The sequence below is a fragment of the Mercenaria mercenaria genome, chromosome 17 (genome assembly GCF_021730395.1).
Source record: "Mercenaria mercenaria strain notata chromosome 17, MADL_Memer_1, whole genome shotgun sequence".
NCBI lineage: Eukaryota > Metazoa > Mollusca > Bivalvia > Venerida > Veneridae > Mercenaria > Mercenaria mercenaria.
Window position 1 is genome coordinate 17,211,754 of NC_069377.1, and position 18,556 is coordinate 17,230,309.

At 36.5% G+C, this 18,556-nt stretch overlaps 1 protein-coding gene across 4 annotated transcripts in view; it reads right to left on the reverse strand.

Annotated features, from left to right (window-relative positions):
- Positions 1–17,780, reverse strand: part of LOC123537615 (serine/threonine-protein kinase Nek4-like) — a 157,278-nt gene extending 139,498 nt beyond the window's left edge. For 3 of the 4 annotated variants that reach the window (XM_053529204.1, XM_053529206.1, XM_053529207.1), the window contains exons 1-4: positions 17,643–17,780; positions 12,143–12,231; positions 4,747–4,824; positions 2,009–2,147 (exon numbers count right to left, since the gene is read on the reverse strand). In XM_053529204.1, the coding sequence (XP_053385179.1) occupies positions 2,009–2,147; positions 4,747–4,824; positions 12,143–12,225 (300 nt within the window). In that variant the 5' untranslated portion in view covers positions 12,226–12,231; positions 17,643–17,780. The remainder of the gene's footprint in view (positions 1–2,008; positions 2,148–4,746; positions 4,825–12,142; positions 12,232–17,642) is intronic. The other variant, XM_053529205.1, reaches the window with a different exon arrangement.
- Between the last annotated feature and the right edge of the window lie 776 nt (positions 17,781–18,556).

The following is an 18,556-nucleotide window of genomic DNA, read 5'->3' on the forward strand; positions in this document are numbered from 1 at the left end:
CATGCTGTAACAGTCTTAACTCTGGTTTATCAAACAGGGATATGACATGCTGTATGCTGTAACAGTGTTAACTCTGGTTTATAAAACAGAAATATGACATGCTGTAACAGTGTTAACTCTGGTTTAACAAACAGAGATATGACATGCTGTAACAGTGTTAACTCTGGTTTATCAAACAGAGATATGACATGCTGTAACAGTGTTAATGTTGGTTTAACAGAGATATGACATGCTGTAACAGTGATAATTCTGGTTTATCAAACAGAGATATGACATGCTGTAACAATGTTAATGTTGGTTTAACAAACAGGGATATGACATGCTGTAACAGTGATAATTCTGGTTTATCAAACAGAGATATGACATGCTGTAACAGTGTTTACTCTGGTTTATCAAACAGAGAGTGTTAAGTCTGGTTTATCAAACAGAGATATGACATGCTGTAACAGTGTTAACGTTGGTTTATCAAACAGAGATATGACATGCTGCAACAGTGTTAGCTTTGGTTTATCAAACAGAGATATGACATGCTGTAACAGTGATAATTCTGGTTTATCAAACAGAGATATGACATGTTGTCACAGTGTTAACTCGGGTTTATCAAACAGGGATATGACATGCTGTAACAGTGTTAACTCTGGTTTATCAAACAGAGATATGAGCTGTAACAGTGTTAACTCTGGTTTATCAAACAGAGATATGACATGCTGTAACAGTGTTAACTCTGGTTTATCAAACAGAGATATGACATGCTGTCACAGTGTTAACTCTGGTTAATCAAACAGAGATATGACATGCTGTCACAGTGTTAACTCTGGTTTATCAAACAGAGATATGACACACTGTAACAGTGTTAACTCTGGTTTATCGAACAGGGATATGACACGCTGTAACAGTGTTAACTCTGGTTTATCAAACAGAGATATGACACACTGTAACAGTGTTAACTCTGGTTTATCGAACAGGGATATGACACGCTGTAACAGTGTTAACTCTGGTTTATCAAACAGAGATATGACACACTGTAACAGTGTTAACTCTGGTTTAACAAACAGAGATATGACATGCTGTAACAGTGTAAACTCTGGTTTAACAAACAGAGATACGACATGCTGTAACAGTGTAAACTCTGGTCTATCAAACAGAGATATGACATGCTGTGAACTTAGTGATACCCATCAACAGTGATATGAAAAGCTGTAACATTGTGAACTTCGGTATTTCAATCAAACTGAGATACACAGACAAAAGCTGAGAAATTTTAACAAGAGGCCAAAATAGGCCTAAGTCGCTCACCTGAAGAGGACCTTGACCATCTGACCCCGCTTCTGACCAAGTTTGGTGAATATCCTTTTAAGAAATTCAATAAAACTGAAGTTGTTTAAAAAAAAATTCTATAGTTTGCTTGATAGCCCAAAAAATGCAAAGCCCAAAAAAAGCGATATCATTAGAAGGAACTTCAAGATAAGAAGTTATTTAAATGTTTTCTTAGCACTGGTGTCCTTTAAAAGGGAACAAGCAGAACCATTTATATACATTTGGGAGAAAACCTTTCAATGAAGTCACAGACCAAGTTTGATGACGAAAAGAAGTTGTTCAAAGGTGTTTCTAATTTTTTTTGCTCCAACAGCTCTAAAAGCGGCCAAGGGCCCTGAATCGAATAATGTTGGCTGACTGATTGTTTTGGGTTTAACACCATTTTTCAGTTATGTAATGGTGGGCAGTAAACCTAACCAGTGTTTCTGGATTCTGTAACAGTACAAACCTATTCTCTGCAATTAACTGCCAACTTCCCCAAATGAATCAGAGGTGGAGGATAAATAATTTCAGACACAGTGTTTTTTATCAAATAGTCACGGAGAACATACACTTGCTACAATTGCTAATGACTGTGTGGAGTCAGGAAAACTGAAAATCCAGCATATGCCAGAAAACTTCCACCCATTGAGATATGAATACATGTAGCTGTAATACAGCATTACGACAATCTGTAACACTACGTACTTACAACAGCAGCTGTTTTGATTTTGTCGTCAAGGTTTCCTCCATCACAATAGTCCTGTATGATGTGTAAGTATTCAAAGTCAGAGTCAAAGAAAGACTCATGGTATAACACAATGTGTGGGTGCTTCAACTGTGATAATATTCTGTAAAAAACAAATGTAAGATCATATCATAATAAATATTTAAATGGCATGACATTGTATTTTGCAGAAAGAAATATGGATCAAGAGTAGTTAGGGTTTAAATAGCAAAACTTCTGGCTGTCCTTTTGTTAGAAAATTACAGTCAGGGCGAGAATTTATCAATTTTCTTGCAAGCATGATAAATTTTAACTGGCAAAATCTTGATTTTACTATGGTAGTAATATTAGTATATTAGCAAACCATTCAGGGTGGCATTTTGCCTATGGGATGTTTAAAATTTGATTTGAAAAACTACTTGATTTTTTCTCCTCCCACCTAACTGTTTAGTTTCCTTCCCCCACCCCAAATAAGTTTCAACCTGTGTGTTTTTTCTCCCCTAGTTACTCCTTCCAAGTTTTTGTACACAAAAAGGAGAAGTAAATAACCACTTTGTTTTCCTCCCCAGTTAATCCCCTTCCCTTCAGTAGTTATTTTTTTTCTCCCCTTAAGTTTTATACACAAGAAGGGAGAACAAATAAACCTGTTGATTTTTCTCCAACCTGGTTAGTTTTTCCCTCTAGGTTTTTATACACAAAAAAGAAAATATGTTAGCTGTAAAACTCTCATCAAACAGAATGACCAACAGAGAATGAATTTATAAGGGCAACATGTTTACACTGAAAATACTAGTGGGTAAAGAACCAACTAGTTAGTTTCTTGCCCCTTCACCGTCTATTATTGAAGGGAGAGGGGAAAGAATAAACTAGTCAGTTTCTTCCCTCTTCACCATGTAATATTCATACATGCAGAGGGGGGAAGAAAGAACCAACTAGTCATATTCAAATGTTCATAATATGACCAAACTTCAATTTGAAAGAAAATCTGGAGGTCAGTGCCTTTAGCATGCATTTATAATTCTTATGATGACCACAATGAAAGTTAAGTGACACAATCTTTCCCATTCATTATTTTGTGAAAAACGTCCACTTATTTAGGTTTCAGTTCTTTTATTTTAACTTTTTCCAAAACAGATTTTTTGGCACTCAAAGCACAAATTGGCAGTGCCATTTTGAAAGTCGAGCCTACATTAATATAAACAAGCAATTTCATCGGCTGAACTATAAATACTGTTTTCAGAAATTCGATACGGTGCAAAAGTAGTGTAGAACTGGCCACCATCAGATCTCCGCGTACAAGAAGATCAAAATTTTAATCAGATTGAGTCTACCAAGGGACTGTCTACTAAGCATGTGTACTATATAAAAACATCATCAATCAATGTAAACAGTGTATTAAACTGATCAGTCAAAGCAAATTGAAACCAAGGAAAAGAAATTGAACTTGAGAAAACAAGAGCTGTCACTATTGGTGACAAATGCCCCCAAAGTAGGCCCAAGAATGCCACAGTTGTATTCGCAAAAAATCACATGTCATTTTGTGACCTTGACCTAAGAGGTCTCGGTCATAAGTGTGACACATCTTCTCAATATGGTTAACATTTGTGTTAAATTATTATTTCTCAAATCCCTTGATAAATGGCAGAGTTATGGACCAGACAAGAAACACCTTTGACTTCTAAATGTGACCTTGACCTTGGAGCTAGGGGTCTGGGTCTTGCACATGACATCTCATCTCATTATAGGGAACATTTATGCCAAGTAATTTCAAAATCCCTTCATCAATGGCAGAGTTATAGATCGGACAAAAAACAGACCATGTTAACCTTTGACCTCTAAGTGTGACCTTGACCTTGGAGCTAGGGGTCTGGGTCTTGCTCATGACACGTCGTCTCATTATGGTGAACATTTATGCCAAGTAATTTCAAAATGCCTTAATGAATGGCAATATACACATTGTCTCATTATGGTAAACATTTATGCCAAGTTCTTTCAAAATCCCTTCATGGATGGCAGAGTTATGAACCGGACACGAAACAGACCATGTTAACCTTTGACCTCTAAGTGTGACCTTGACCTTGGAGCTAGGGGTCTGAGTCTTGCGCAAGACACTTCATCTCATTATGGTGAACAGTTATGCCAAGTTATTTCAAAATCCCTTTATGGATGGAAGAGTTACAGCCCGGACAAGAATACCGGACACACGCACGGATGCAGTGTGATTTTAATATGCCCACCTTTGGGGGCATAAAAAAACTGATGAAATGTTTGATTAAATGTGGTAGCCATCGTACAGCCAGGACTGGCATCGTTGGCACAAAGAACTGACAAGTGTATTGATTTCGGCCTGTGTAATGTTATTCCACTTCTGAATTAGGGCTTGTGTTAGTTCAATGATGTTGGACTTTATGGGCCTTGTGTATTATAATGTTGGTGATGATATATTACCACTATCAAATTTATTCAGTAATAACAGAGATAAACTGAAAGTGCATAAAAATTTAAGTTAAGCAACATATGTTAGCATAAATCAAACACTTTTCATAGTTCAACATCATAAGTTAGCATGAATCAAACATTTTTATAGTTCAAGCATGAATGAAATGCGTTGTATAGTTAGGCAACAAAATACATAATGTTAGCATGAGTAAACACTGTGTAGTTCAGAGTTAAGCAACATTTGTTAGCGTGAATTAAACACTATGCATAGTTCTGTCACATACTTGGCTTCCTTTTGCACTGCTTCTTTAGTTCTGGTCTTCTTATGCTCATCAAGCTCTATTGTCTTCAATGCAAAAAGCCTAAAAGATAATATGCTATATCAAAGAGCTATAAAATAAATAGACCGGCAATTTGAAAGGCATATAGAGCAAATCTCGCCAAAAAAACGTGACAACTGAATGAGATCTCGTTTACCGGAAGTGACACGTTCTCCACGCGCCATTTTATATGCAAAAGCAATTATTCATCGGTAAATTAATTATCACCGTATGACCACGCTTCTTTTGATGGTAAGAAACGTGTACTTAAGTACTTTGTGTCTTAAGACTATTTCACATTAAACTAATGTTGTCTTAGAAGCTAACATGTATTTTAAATGTAGTTTTAAAGATACAAATTGTAACTCCATGCTTGCTGATGTTTGTTTTTACTAAGATAACGCCGATTCACGCTCTGACACGAGATCACGCGAGATTACAGCCAGTTGCCATTCTGTGTATTTTATACTTCTTTGGCTATATGTATACAGATATCAGAAACTTATACTGTATGTTTGTATAATCATTAATGCAGACATGCAACATTAAACAAGACGGTATTGATGACCATAAATCACTCACATGAGTAATTGAGCCTACAGCCCCAGAAGTGTTAACAGTTTTCCTTCGATTTGACCGTGTGACCTAGTTTTTTACCCTACATGGCCCAGAGTCAAACATTGCGCAGTGATCTCCAGATAAACATTCTGACTAAGTTTCATGAAGATAGGGTCATGAATGTGGCCTTTATAGAGTGTTAACAAGCTTTTCATATGATTTGAGCATGCCACCCAGTTTTGATCCAACATGACCCAGAATCGAACTTGACCTAAGGATCATCAAGATAAACATTCTGATCAACTTTCATGAAGGATAGGGGTCATCTACTCTGTGTGTCCACACATCCTATGCAGTTACAGCTTTCTGGTTTATGTGATTCTCAAGTTATTGATCGGAAATTGTCTTCATGTTTCTGGACCCTGTGAACTTAACCTTAATTTGGCCGACTGACCCCAAAATGATTAGGAATCATCTGCTCAGCATGTCCAATCATCCTATAAAGTTTCAATATTCTGGGTGGAGTGATTCTGAAATTATTGATTGAAAACAGTTTTCCAATTGTTCTGTCCCCTGTGACCTTGACCTTTGATTGAGTGACTCCAAAATCAATAGGAGTCCTCTACATCACTAAGGTCCTGGGTCAAGTCAGGTTTTCAAGTTATTAATCGGAAATGTTTTGCATGACTTTGACCTTTGACCTACTAACTCCAAGATCAACAAGAGCACCGCCTTGCGGGTGCTGACGCTTACCTGATTTTTTTTGTATAATAGAAAAATTGTCCTACCTATGATTTTCTAAGTCAAAAAAGGGCCATAATTCTTACAAAAAGCAGGATGGAGTTATGTTTCTTGATGTACATAGTCAGCTTATGATGGTGAACAACTGTTGCAAGTTTCAAAGCAATAGCTAGAATAGTTAAGGAGAAAAGCTGACCTAAACATAAAACTTAACTAATAAATCTGAAATTTTCTAAGTCCAAAAGGGGCCATAAGTCTTGCAAAAAGCAGGACAGAGTTATGTTTCTTGCTGTACATGGTCAGCTTATGATGGTGAACAAGTGTTGCAAGTTTTAAAGCAATAGCTTTGATAGTTTATGAGAAAAGCTGACAAGCATATTACTCAACCAAGAAAACTGATTTTCTAAGTCCAAAAGGGGCAATAATTCTTGAAAAAAGCAGGATGGAGTTATGTTTCTTGATGTACAGGGTCAGCTTATGATGGTGAACAAGTGCTGCAAAGCAATAGCTTTGATAGTTTAAGAGAAAAAGTTGACCTAAACATAAAACTTAACCAAGAAATCTGATATTTTCTAAGTCCAAAAGGGGCCATAAATCTTGCAAAAAGCAGGATGGAGTTATGTTTCTTGCTGTACAGGGTCAGCTTATGATGGTGAACAAGTGTTGCAAGTTTCAAACCAATAGTCTTGATAGTTTAGGAGAAAAGTTGACCTAAACATAAAACTTAACCAAGAAATCTGATATTTTCTAAGTACAAAAGGGGCCATAAATCTTGCAAAAAGCAGGATGGAGTTATGTTTCTTGCTGTACAGGGTCAGCTTATGATGGTGAACAAGAGTTGCAAGTTTCAAAGCAATAGCTTTGATATATTAGGAGAAAAGCTGACCTAAACATAAAACTTAACCAGGCAACGCAGACGCCAATCAAGTGATGACAATAATTAACTCATCATTTTTTTTCTTCAAAAAATCAGATGAGCTAAAAAGACCTGTCTGTTGACAGAGCACTCAACTATCAGAAGAACTGATGGAAGTATGGCATCAAAATATTACCAGAGATTTTCAGACAAAAGAACAAAAACAGATAAAACAAGAGGGTCATGATAACCCTGGATCGTTCCAGAGTAATATGATCTATATGAGTAATGAGTAATATGAGCTATAATTGGTAGGTCAGCTGGTCACATTTATGGTCACTTAAAGTCAGTTTTAAGATCGGTGTGCAAAACTGTACATGTTATCCAAATTTAAAGACTGTACCTTAAAACACAAGAAAGTAGGTCAGCAGGTCACATTCATGATCACTGAAATTCAGTTTTAAAATCAGTCTGCAAAATTGTACATGTCATCCAAATTTCAAGGCTGTATGTTAAAAAACAAGAAAGTAGGTCAGTAAGTCACATTCATGGTCACTAAGTCAGTTTTAAGATCAGTGTGCAAAATTGTACAAGTCTTCCAAATTACAAGGCTGTATCTTAAAAAACAAAAAGAAGGTCAGTAGGTCACATACCACATGACCCAGATTCAAATTTGGCCTAAAGATCATCAAGGTTAACATTCTGACCAAATTTCATTCAGATATGGTTATAAATGTAGCCTCTAGAGTGTTAACAAGCTTTTCCTTTGATTTGACCTAGTGACCTACTTTCATCGAGATTAACATTCTGACCAAGTTTCATTAAGATAAGGTTATAAATGTGGCCTCTAGATTGTTAACAAGGATTTCCTTTGATTTGACCTGGTGACCTACTACTTTTTGACCCACCTGACCAAGATTTGAACTTGACTTAGAGATCATCAAAATTAACATTCTGACCAAGTTTCATTTTCCTTTGATTTGACCTGGTAACCTAGTTTTTGAAACCGCCTGATCCAGATCTGAACTTGACCTACACTATTCTGACCAAGTTTCATTAAGATATGGTCATAAATGAGGTCTCTAGAGTGTTAACAAGCTTTTCCTTTGATCTGACCAGGTGACCTAGTCTTTGGCCCCAGATGAACCAATAACGAACACGAAGATTTTATTGAGGGTAACATTCTGACCAAGTTTCATTAAGATTGGGTCAAAATTATGACCTTAAGAGTGTTAACAGTCAGACTGTTGACAACGGACGACGACGACAGACACAGGGCGATCGCAAAAGCTCACCTTGAGCACTTCGTGCTCAGGTGAGCTAACAAACGATGTACCTGTACTTGTGGATTTAGATAAGTACTGCGCTACATGGCACTGTGTGACCATGATGGAAAGCAAGTGTTCAAAGTTTCACAGCCATATATTAAACAGTTTGAACAAAATATGGAATGGTATGCCAAACTTAATTAATTTCTATGTAAAACAAGAGCTCCGCCAAGCGGGGCAATATATGCACAAAGGATTACATCAAAGGATGGGAGTAAAATTTAAAGAACTTGACTGACACTTGAAGCCCAAAGCACAGGAACAACAAAGGAAAGAAATTAAAAAACAAGGAGCTGCGTTCAATAAACGCTTGATGTCCCCATTGGCATCCTTGTCAATACAAAGCAACCTAAGTCCAAAACGAGGTCAAGTTCAAGGTCAAACTGAAGTCAGGTGATGTCTGAAGATGAGGAATAGTCACAGGTTACATCTGCATTAGTATCAAGTCTTTCTAGTAAGGGGTATTGATGCTAGACGAAACGGTCCCATTTGCTTAACCTCGTACGGACGACGAACGGACAGGACAATCACTATATGCCTCCCAGTCACTATATGCCTCCCGCATCAGTAGATGCTGGGGGCATAAAAATCCAAGTCCACAAAACAATCCTTTCCTGGTACAGGTTTGTCAAAATGCACCTAAAAATTGGAGGTACCATCCATGTTGCACAACAGGAAAGTGGTCTCGGTTTTTCCCTAAGGCCAATAATAAAAAAGTTTCAAAATAAGCTATTTATAGTAACATCAAAGGGAAGTAATTAAAAAAAATTATTGTAATAAATAAATAAAAACAGGAGCACTGCAATGCAGAGCAATATAAACAAAGCAAAGTCATATATGACCTTATGACCTTTGACCCCTGTGACCTTGAAGCAAGTCATCTGAAACATGTGCTCTGCAAGTCATCTTGGTGTGGTAAACATTTGTGCCAAGTTTCTTTGAAATCCTTCAAGGAGTTCAAGAGTTACAGAGCGGACACGAAACAAACTGATGTGACCTTTGACTCCTAAGTGTGACCTTGAACTTGAAGCGAGACATCAAAAACGTTGTCTCTGTGTGATGAACATTTGTGTCAAGTTTCTTTGAAATCCTTCAAGGGGATCAAGAGTTACAGAGCGGACACAAAATTGCTAATGGATGGATGGACAGACGGACACCGGGGTAACCAAATACGCCCCTTTGGGAATATAAAATGGCCATAACTGAGCTACAGTCCTTGTCCTAGTTACCAGTATGTAGTCTTGCCTACATATATAAACTATGATGGTAAACAAGTGGTCAAAGTTTAAAAGCCTTATGACGAATAGGTTTGGCAAAATATGGAATGGTGTTAAAAGTTTAACTGATTTCCAAGTCCAAAAAGAGCCATAATTCAGCCAAAATAATTGACAGAGTTATGAACTCTTACCTAAAGATGGAAATTATGATGATAAGCAAGTGTTCAAAGTTTCAAAGCCACATTAAAGTTTTGAAAAAAATGTACTTGTACGAAAAATGAACCAATTTCAAAATCCAAAAAGGGCCATAATTCAGCCAAAATATTTGACAGAGTTATATACTCTTGCCTACACATGGAGACTAAGATAATAAACAACTGTTCACAGTTTCAAAGTCACATGTCAAGTAGTTGTTACACAACACAGACTTGTACAAAATTTCCAAGTCCAACAATGTCCATAATTCAGCCAAAATACTTGTCAACAACAGAGTTATGTACTCTTGCCTTAAGGTAGAGACTCATATAATAAACAATTGATCAAAGTTTAAAAGCCACATGTCAAATAGTTTTTACAAAACATGGACTTGTACAAAATCTGAGCCAATTCCCAAGTTCAAAAAGGGCTATAATTCAACCAAAAGACTTGACAGAGTCATGAACTCATATCTAAAGATGGAAATCATGATGATAAGCAAATGTTCAAAGTTTCAAAGCCACATATAGTTTGAAAAAAACATGTACTTGTACGAAAACTGAACCAATTTCCAAGTCCAAAAAGGGCTATAATTCAGCCAAAATACATGACAGAGTTATGTACTCTTGCCTACAGGTAGACACTAATATAACTACAACTGTCACAGGAGTGACGAATACCCCTACAATATGGTCTTGTCACAGAAGAATGGCAACCATAAGAAAGACATGGCCACAAAAAGGTGCAATTTAAATAAAACTTGACCTGTATTTCATTATGTTACACCTGTGTACCAAAATTTATCTAAATCTGTCAAGCCTTTCATGAGATTATTGTCCGGCAACCATGAGTTTGCCAAATTATTAGTTAGAAAGGGGCCATAACTACATATAAAATTGGTGGTTTGTAGCTAAAGTCGAACTTTACCTGTATTTTATTATGTTACACCTGTGTTCCAAAAACATTTAAATCTGTCAAGAACCGTGTGTTTAATGACTCCAATGGTGGATAAATATTGCACAATAGCTTGAGTCTGTGTTAAAAAATATCAAATAGTAAGAGAGGTACAGTTAAAGTGTCTCAAAACACTATATAAATATAATTCTAAGCAAAAAAGGGGAATAATTCAGGAAATATTGGTGCAAGAGTTATGCACCTTGTGTCATATGATGTGGGTGATGATGTGGAACAACTACTTCAAGTCTGAAACAAATGCATTTCTTCATAACTGAGATATAGTGAAAATGCGTAAAAATTAACCTTAAATTCTAACTAAAAGGAGGCATAATTCTTGAAACTTTGGTGTCAGACATATGTACCTTGTGTCACATGATGCAGGTGATAAGATGGAACATCTATTGTAAGTTTGAATAAAATCCATTTAGTAATAAGTGAGATATAGTGGAAATGCATAAAAAATAACCTTAAATCAAAGTAAAAGGAGGCATTATAAATTCATGAAAAATTGGTGTCAGAGTTATGCACCTTGTGTCACAAGATGTGGGTGATAAGGTGGAACATCTATTTTTTGTTTAAACCAAATCCAGTAATAACTGAGATATTGTGAAAATGCATCAAAAATAACCTTAAATTCTAACTAAATGGGAGCATAATTCATAAAAAATTACCAATTTGGTATCAGAGTTATGCACCTTCTATCACATGATGTGGGTGATATGGTGGAACATCTATTTTAAGTTTGAATCAAATCTAGTTAGTAACAACTGAGATATAGATTTCGGGATGCGACAGGACGTGACGAGACGTAACAAAACGGGACACGACACAATGAAACTGACTCCTATATAGCCCCCCTAAACATGTTTGGTGGGGGTATAATAAACCACTGTTCTTAGTTTCAAAGCCACAAGTCAAGTAGTTGTTACACAACACAGACTTGTACGAAATCTATAGATAAGTGTATCAAAATATTAAATAAGTATAAAAGGGGCATAATTCATGGAAAATTTCTGCAAAAGTAGTGTACCATGACATTGTGTCATATCATGTGGCTAATAATGTGGAGCAACTATCTGAAGTTTGAATCAAATAAGTGAGATATACCAGAATTGCATCACAATTTGAACCTGAAATTCTAGTAAAAAGGGGTATAACTCATAGCATTTTGAAGCCAGCATCATGAACATTGTGATATGATGTGGGTGAAGTTGAGTGGACAAGCTGTGTGACACACAGACAACCCTAAATCAATATGAATACATATGACTTGCTGAATTACTCAACCCCTCATATTCATCTGTCTTTACAACTTCTATTTGTCAGTAATTCACAATATCTGAAACAACACTGGAAAGCAAAATGATCCACAAAGAGTGACTCAAATGCAGCTGTTCCTAACACAAATATTAATCAGATATACATAAACAACCTGTTAATTAATTTTTTTACTACATCTCCAATCTAAAAAAAATTTTGGTTGAAAAGGAAAACAGTTTTTGTCTTACTTTCTGGAGTCCTTTTGCCTAACGAGATAAACTGCTCCACATCCACCTTTACCCAACCTGTGCACTGTTTCATAACGTTCCATAATTTTCTGAAATATAAACATACAAGTAAAAACAAGCAAATTCGATGTATTGGTGTCCCCCGCAGAATGGGTTTGTGTTGAGAAATGGCAAAGAAATATATCCAGTAAACAGTTAAATATGTTACTAAGAAGCAAATGATTTCATAACATTTGAACTTAAAAGAACAGAAGTCCTTAAGACAGCAAATGAAATCTGGAAAATGGGTGGTGACGGTAGATGGAGGTTTACAACTTCACATGTTGATAAATATTCTTGGAAGGTTTGAAAAAAGAGAGTCATGACCCTAAAGCGCTCACCTGTACAAGGCTTCAAGTGCATTTGTATAATGTAATGATACAAGTATAGAGTTGGGTTTCTTCTATGTTAGCCTATGTTATATACATGTCATACAAAAATTAGAACCTAGGGCAATAATTTGAATATAGTTTTGGTAGACAGTACAACTCTGATATGATCAAATGCCAAATATCAAGGCTCTACCTATTACTAATTTTCAGAGGAGACATAAAAATACATAAAAGCCTATAATATTAAAGTACATGTCACACACAAGGGGTGTAGCCATTTTTGACCTTAGGGCAATAATTTGTTCAATTATGGTAGAGTATCAGACCCTTATATCTCATGCCAAATACCAAAAAAAGATTTTTAAAGTTTGATAACTGAAAACCTGTTTCTAACCAAAAAGACCCATATGTTCAATGAACCTTAATTATATGAACAACTTTGAAAAAGGGCTACCCAGAGATCATTTGTTTCATCAAAATCCATTCAGTGGTTTTGGAGGAGATGTTGTTTAAAGAAACTGTTGATGAAAAGTGACTACGCATTCTGGCAGCCATGTTTTTTGATGATGAACAATCACAAGAAGATCACACAAGGACAATTTGTGTGAAATTATTTTAAAATCAGGTTAGCAGTTTTATACAAGATTTTCTTTGTTTCTAATATATACATACAGGGAAAAGTAACCATGCCCTCTGATACCTATGTTACTTGACAAATCAAAATAATTTGAACATTCTTGGTAGAGGGTCACACAAGGACCATTTAAGTAAAATTATTTTAAAATTGGGTAGGCAGTTTTACACAAGAAGATAAAATTTCTACTATATACATATATAGAGAAAAGTGATCACACCCCTGGCAGCCATGTTTTTTGACGAATCATTTCAACAATCTTGGTAGAGGGTGACATAAGGGAATGTAGGACGTTTTGTCCAGCGGACGTTTTGGCCTAGGATCTTTCGGCCTAGGACGTTTTTGGACAGGCATTTTTGGGGAGTAGGCTGTTTTGGCCAAAAATAAATTGTGGTTCCATATCATGCAAAATATGGTCTGGAGATTATTCTAAAAAATGTTTATAGTATAAGTGAACAAATTAAACTGATAATAAAACATACTCATGGTATTTTATTTTTTTATTTAATCTTTTTATATGTACACATAGATATTATTAAAGAAAAAAATTAGATATTAGAAAAAGATATTAGTGTGTGTATGTGAAAATATTTGCCATTTACAACAAATCAAAAGAGTTATGAAAATAAAATTTATTCACAATTATTTTTCTTTAAAAAAATGATTAATTATACTGTAACATATGATAACATATTAATATCCAGATCATATTTTGCATATTATGGAAATAATTTTTTTTTTTGGCCAAAACATCCTACCTCAAAAATTTTCTTAGCCATAACATCCTAGGCCAAAACGTCCGGGCCAAAACGTCCGTGGCCAAAACGTCCGTCCTCCGACATAAGGACCATTTGTGTGAAATTATGCTGGTAAATAAACCACAATTTTAAAGAAATCTTGAATGAAACATAACAAGGCAGTCTGAAAGACAGCTTAATCCCCCGCCACTGCTATGGATAGTGAAAGGGTAAACCTTTGATTTTAGCCGTGACCTTGACCTTGAACTGACATGGCTGACTCATGAATTCTGCACAACGTCTTGATGAGGTGATCATTTGACCCAAGTTTCATGAAAATCCTTCAAGGGGTTTAGGAGATACAGAGCTGAAACCTTTGACCTTCAGTTGTGACCTTGAACTTGAGTTGACATGGCTGACTCATGAGTTCTTGATGAGGTGATCATTTGACCCAAGTTTGATGAAAATCCTTCAAGGGGTTTAGGAGATAAAGAGTGGACACAAAATGGAAGGCTCAAACCTGTGACCTTGACCTTGAGCTGGCATGGTTGACTCATAATTTCTGCACATCGTTTTGATGAGGTAATCATTTTACCCAAGTTTTATAAAATTCCTTCAAGGGGTTTAGGAGATATAGAGCGGACACGAAATGGAAGGCTCAAACCTTTGACCCTAAGTTGTGACCTTGACCTTGAGCCGGCATGACTGACTCATGAGTTCTGCATATTGTCTCGATGAGGTGATCATTTGACCCAAGTTTGATAAAATTCCTTCAAGGGGTTTAGGAGATATAGAGCGGACACAAAATGGAAGGCTCAAACCTTTGACCTTGAGTTGTGACCTTGACCTTGAGCCGATAAGGCTGACCCATGCGTTCTGCACATCGTCTTGATGAGGTGATCATTTGACCCAAGTTTCATGAAAATCTTTCAAGGAGTTTAGAAGATATAGAGCGGACACAAAATGGAAGGCTCAAAACCTTTGACCCTTAGTTGTGACCTTGACCTTGAGCCGGCATGGCTGACTCATGGGTTCTGCATATCGTCTTGATTAGGTGATCATTTGACCCAAGTTTTATAAAATTCCTTCAAGGGGTTTATGAGATATAGAGCGGACACAAAATGGCAGGCTCAAACCTTTGACCTTTAGTTGTGACCTTGACCTTGAACCGACAAGGCTGACTCATGGGTTCTGCACATCGTCTTGATGAGGTGATTTGACCCAAGTTTCATGAAAATCCTTCAAGGGGTTTAGGAGATATGGACCGGACACGTTTTTGTTACGGACGGAAGGACGGAAGGATGGAAAGACGGAAGGACAGACGGAAGGACAGACGGACGCAGACCATTCCTATAATCCCTCCGCCACGGCGGGGGATTAATAAGATTTTACCTCAAATCAATGCACAAATACATTATTAATCAGTACCTAAAATATCATAAAGATCAGGGTCTTGTAAGTTAATAAATCCTCAGATGTTTTTTGATCAGTGGTAAATATAAACAAAACATCCCAATGTTTACTTCAGACGACCTACTTAGTGACGTTATTTACAGAGCGCCACCTACATTAGCCTGTACACACTTTACATGTCAAGCCCGCCCGCTTAGCTCAGTAGGTAAGAGCGTTGGTCTACGGATCGCGGGGTCGCGAGTTTGATCCTCGGGCGGGGCTTATGTTCTCCGTGACTATTTGATAAACGACATTGTGTCTGAAATCATTAGTCCTCCACCTCTGATAATTCATGTGGGGAAGTTGGCAGTTACTTGCGGAGAACAGGTTTGTACTGGTACAGAACCCAGGAACACTGGTTAGGTTAACTGCCCGCCGTTACATGACTGAAATACTGTTGAAAAACGGCGTTAAACCCAAAACAAACAAACAAACTTTACATGTCTTTAACATTTAACATGTGAAATAAAAGTATACAGCTTAAATAAATGGATTTATAGGATATTAGGTAGGTAAACATTGAGATTTATCATTCAGCTTTACAGGATACAGACTATCGCGCATGACTATTTAAATCTTCAGTTTTGTTGTCAGTGTCTTTAAATACAATCTAGCCAATGAACATACAAGCAATGATTAATTCTAACCTAACCTAACATAACATAAATTATGTTATGTTGTGTTATGTTATGATTAATTTTAACTTTTTAAAACATGATAAGTATCAGTCATCAATTTCCATATAATATTGATCTGAAAGGTGATGATTAGGGTAGCAACTTTCAATCAAAGAGTGTTAAACAAACACAAGTGATAAGATAATTGATGACTTGTTAATATACAACTAATCAAGGAGGTTACATCTCATGGTGATGAGATAATGGGTAGCTTTTAAATATACATAATATCAAAGAAAATGGGAGTGAACAGTCAGGGGAGGAAAAGACTTGGGAGTGAAAAGACTTAGGAGTGAAAAGACTTGGGAGTAAAATAGCTGACACCTGTGAATGCATCTGCTTTTTGAGTTATTTGTGGAATGTAGAAAATGAACTGATCGAGTGATATTATATTTATTCTAATTTTTAGACATTATTGATCCTCTGCCGCGCGCAACTTTTTCTTTAAAAAAATTTAAGTGGCGAAAAAAAAAATGTGCCCAGTGGTCACCCTGCTTTATCAAAAACTTTAACCAACGTCGAAAAATTGAGCTAAAAATGAAATTCCGGTTCTCTAGCCTGCGCAAAGTTCTTTGGCTATAGGACCGGTTCTGGACGAATAAGTCCACTGTCTAGGGAACCGATTCGGGTTCTCAAGCCACTGCCTTTCAGTAAACTTTCGTTTTATAGGCTGAATAATGCAGTGATTTATTGTAAATCTTTAGAACGTATTTACACAAAATTTTGTTTGTAGACAAGTATCGATATCTTAAGTAAATAGCATTAAAACTATATAAAATCATTACTTATTCATTAGGAAATCTATTACTGGACGGCTAGAAAATCTCCTGAGGATTTGCTAGCCGTCCGGTAACCGGACAGCTAGAATGCAGCCTAAGTGTCTGATTACTGGACGGCTAGACACTTCCTATATTATATTGACTGTCATTGTTGAATATATCACGTCTAGAACCCAAAGAACAAAAGGTTTCTTTCTCAGAAATGATTACTGGAGCATCAACACTACAAATCATTGACATATAAATATTGCCCAAAATGTTACTTAGGCAAAGAAAAACGACGAATTCTAGTGAAACATGCATACTGCTTTTGTGTCCGTGCCTTAGAATCTAAAGCCAAAGAGTTATAAAAATAAATAGATTGGCAACTTGAAAGGCAGATAGAGCAAATCTCGCCAACATCCCGCGGCTGCAAACGAGATCTCGTTACCAGAAGTTCTCCACGCGCCATTTTGTATGCGAAAGATATGACACAGTGACACTGTCAGTTATTAATTATCACCGTATGACCACACTTTTTTGAAAGTAAGAAACGTGTATTTTGTGCTTAAAACTATTTCATATTAAACAAATGTTGTTTTAGAAGCTAACATGTATTTTACATGTATATATTTTTAACGGTACAAATTGCAACTCCATGCTCGATTCAATAAGATAACGCCGAATCATGCTCGCTGGGACGTGAGATCACGCGAGATTACAGCCAGTTGCCTTTCTGTGTATTTTATACTTCTTTGCTAAAGCAAACCATTCTGATGCTTTACTGCCATATCCGAAACTTGCAATCCGGAATTCGATCTAATTATCAACATTATTTGTTTTTAACAACATGGCGAAGAACTATACCAACCCTTGTGCATTTATACGATAGCAAGATTTAAAAATCTTAACAAGTGACATTTATTTTATTTTCTTTTATCGCGATTCTTCTTCTTTGATGATGTTTTGTTGTTGTCCTTTCGTTTCGTCAAAGCCTTCTAGATAATGGCCGTCTCGTCTCTTCGGTATATACCGTACACGTCATTAAGGACTCTTTGTATAATATTCCTAGACTTACAAAGACTGTTCAGATCAAATAATCTGTAATAATATTATTTTCTTCATACTGTCACTGATATTTTCTCAGAAAAACATTTTCTCTCTAGGCTCATTTCAAGTTTCAAGTCAAAAGCTTTGATAGTAACAGAGATATGCCTCCGAGGTATGGTCGCCCCACACCCAAACTCAAATTGACCAAATTGAAAGCGTCCAAAGGAGAGCCGCCCGTTGGATCAAGACTGACTACGGCCGTACTTCCAGTGTAACAGATATGCTACACTCCCTAAACCTTCGTCGACTGGATTTAAGGCGTATAGATTCTAGGTTATCACTCTTCTATAAGATTGATCATCATGATCTGGTTGCTATCCCAATCGTAGATTACCTTACCCCAATGACCCGATGTGTCCGCTATGGCCATTCCCTAGGTTATAGGTTAATTACTGCAACCACTGACTATTACAAGTTTTCTTATTTTCCGAGAACAGTGTACCATTGGAACCAACTTCCCGCCAGTGTCGCCCACCTCCCTACCCTAGAGCAGTTCAGTGCTGCAGTTTGCAGCCTTGAACACGCCTCGCCCTAGTTATCCTGCAAACTCAAGTTTTAACCTTTTTATATCACCAAAGTTATTTTCTAGTTTCTTCCACTCTAAATTTTTATCACTATATTCTTTCTCTTTATGATTTTGACGCGCAAAACGTCTACGTTCCCGCAAAGGGTTTG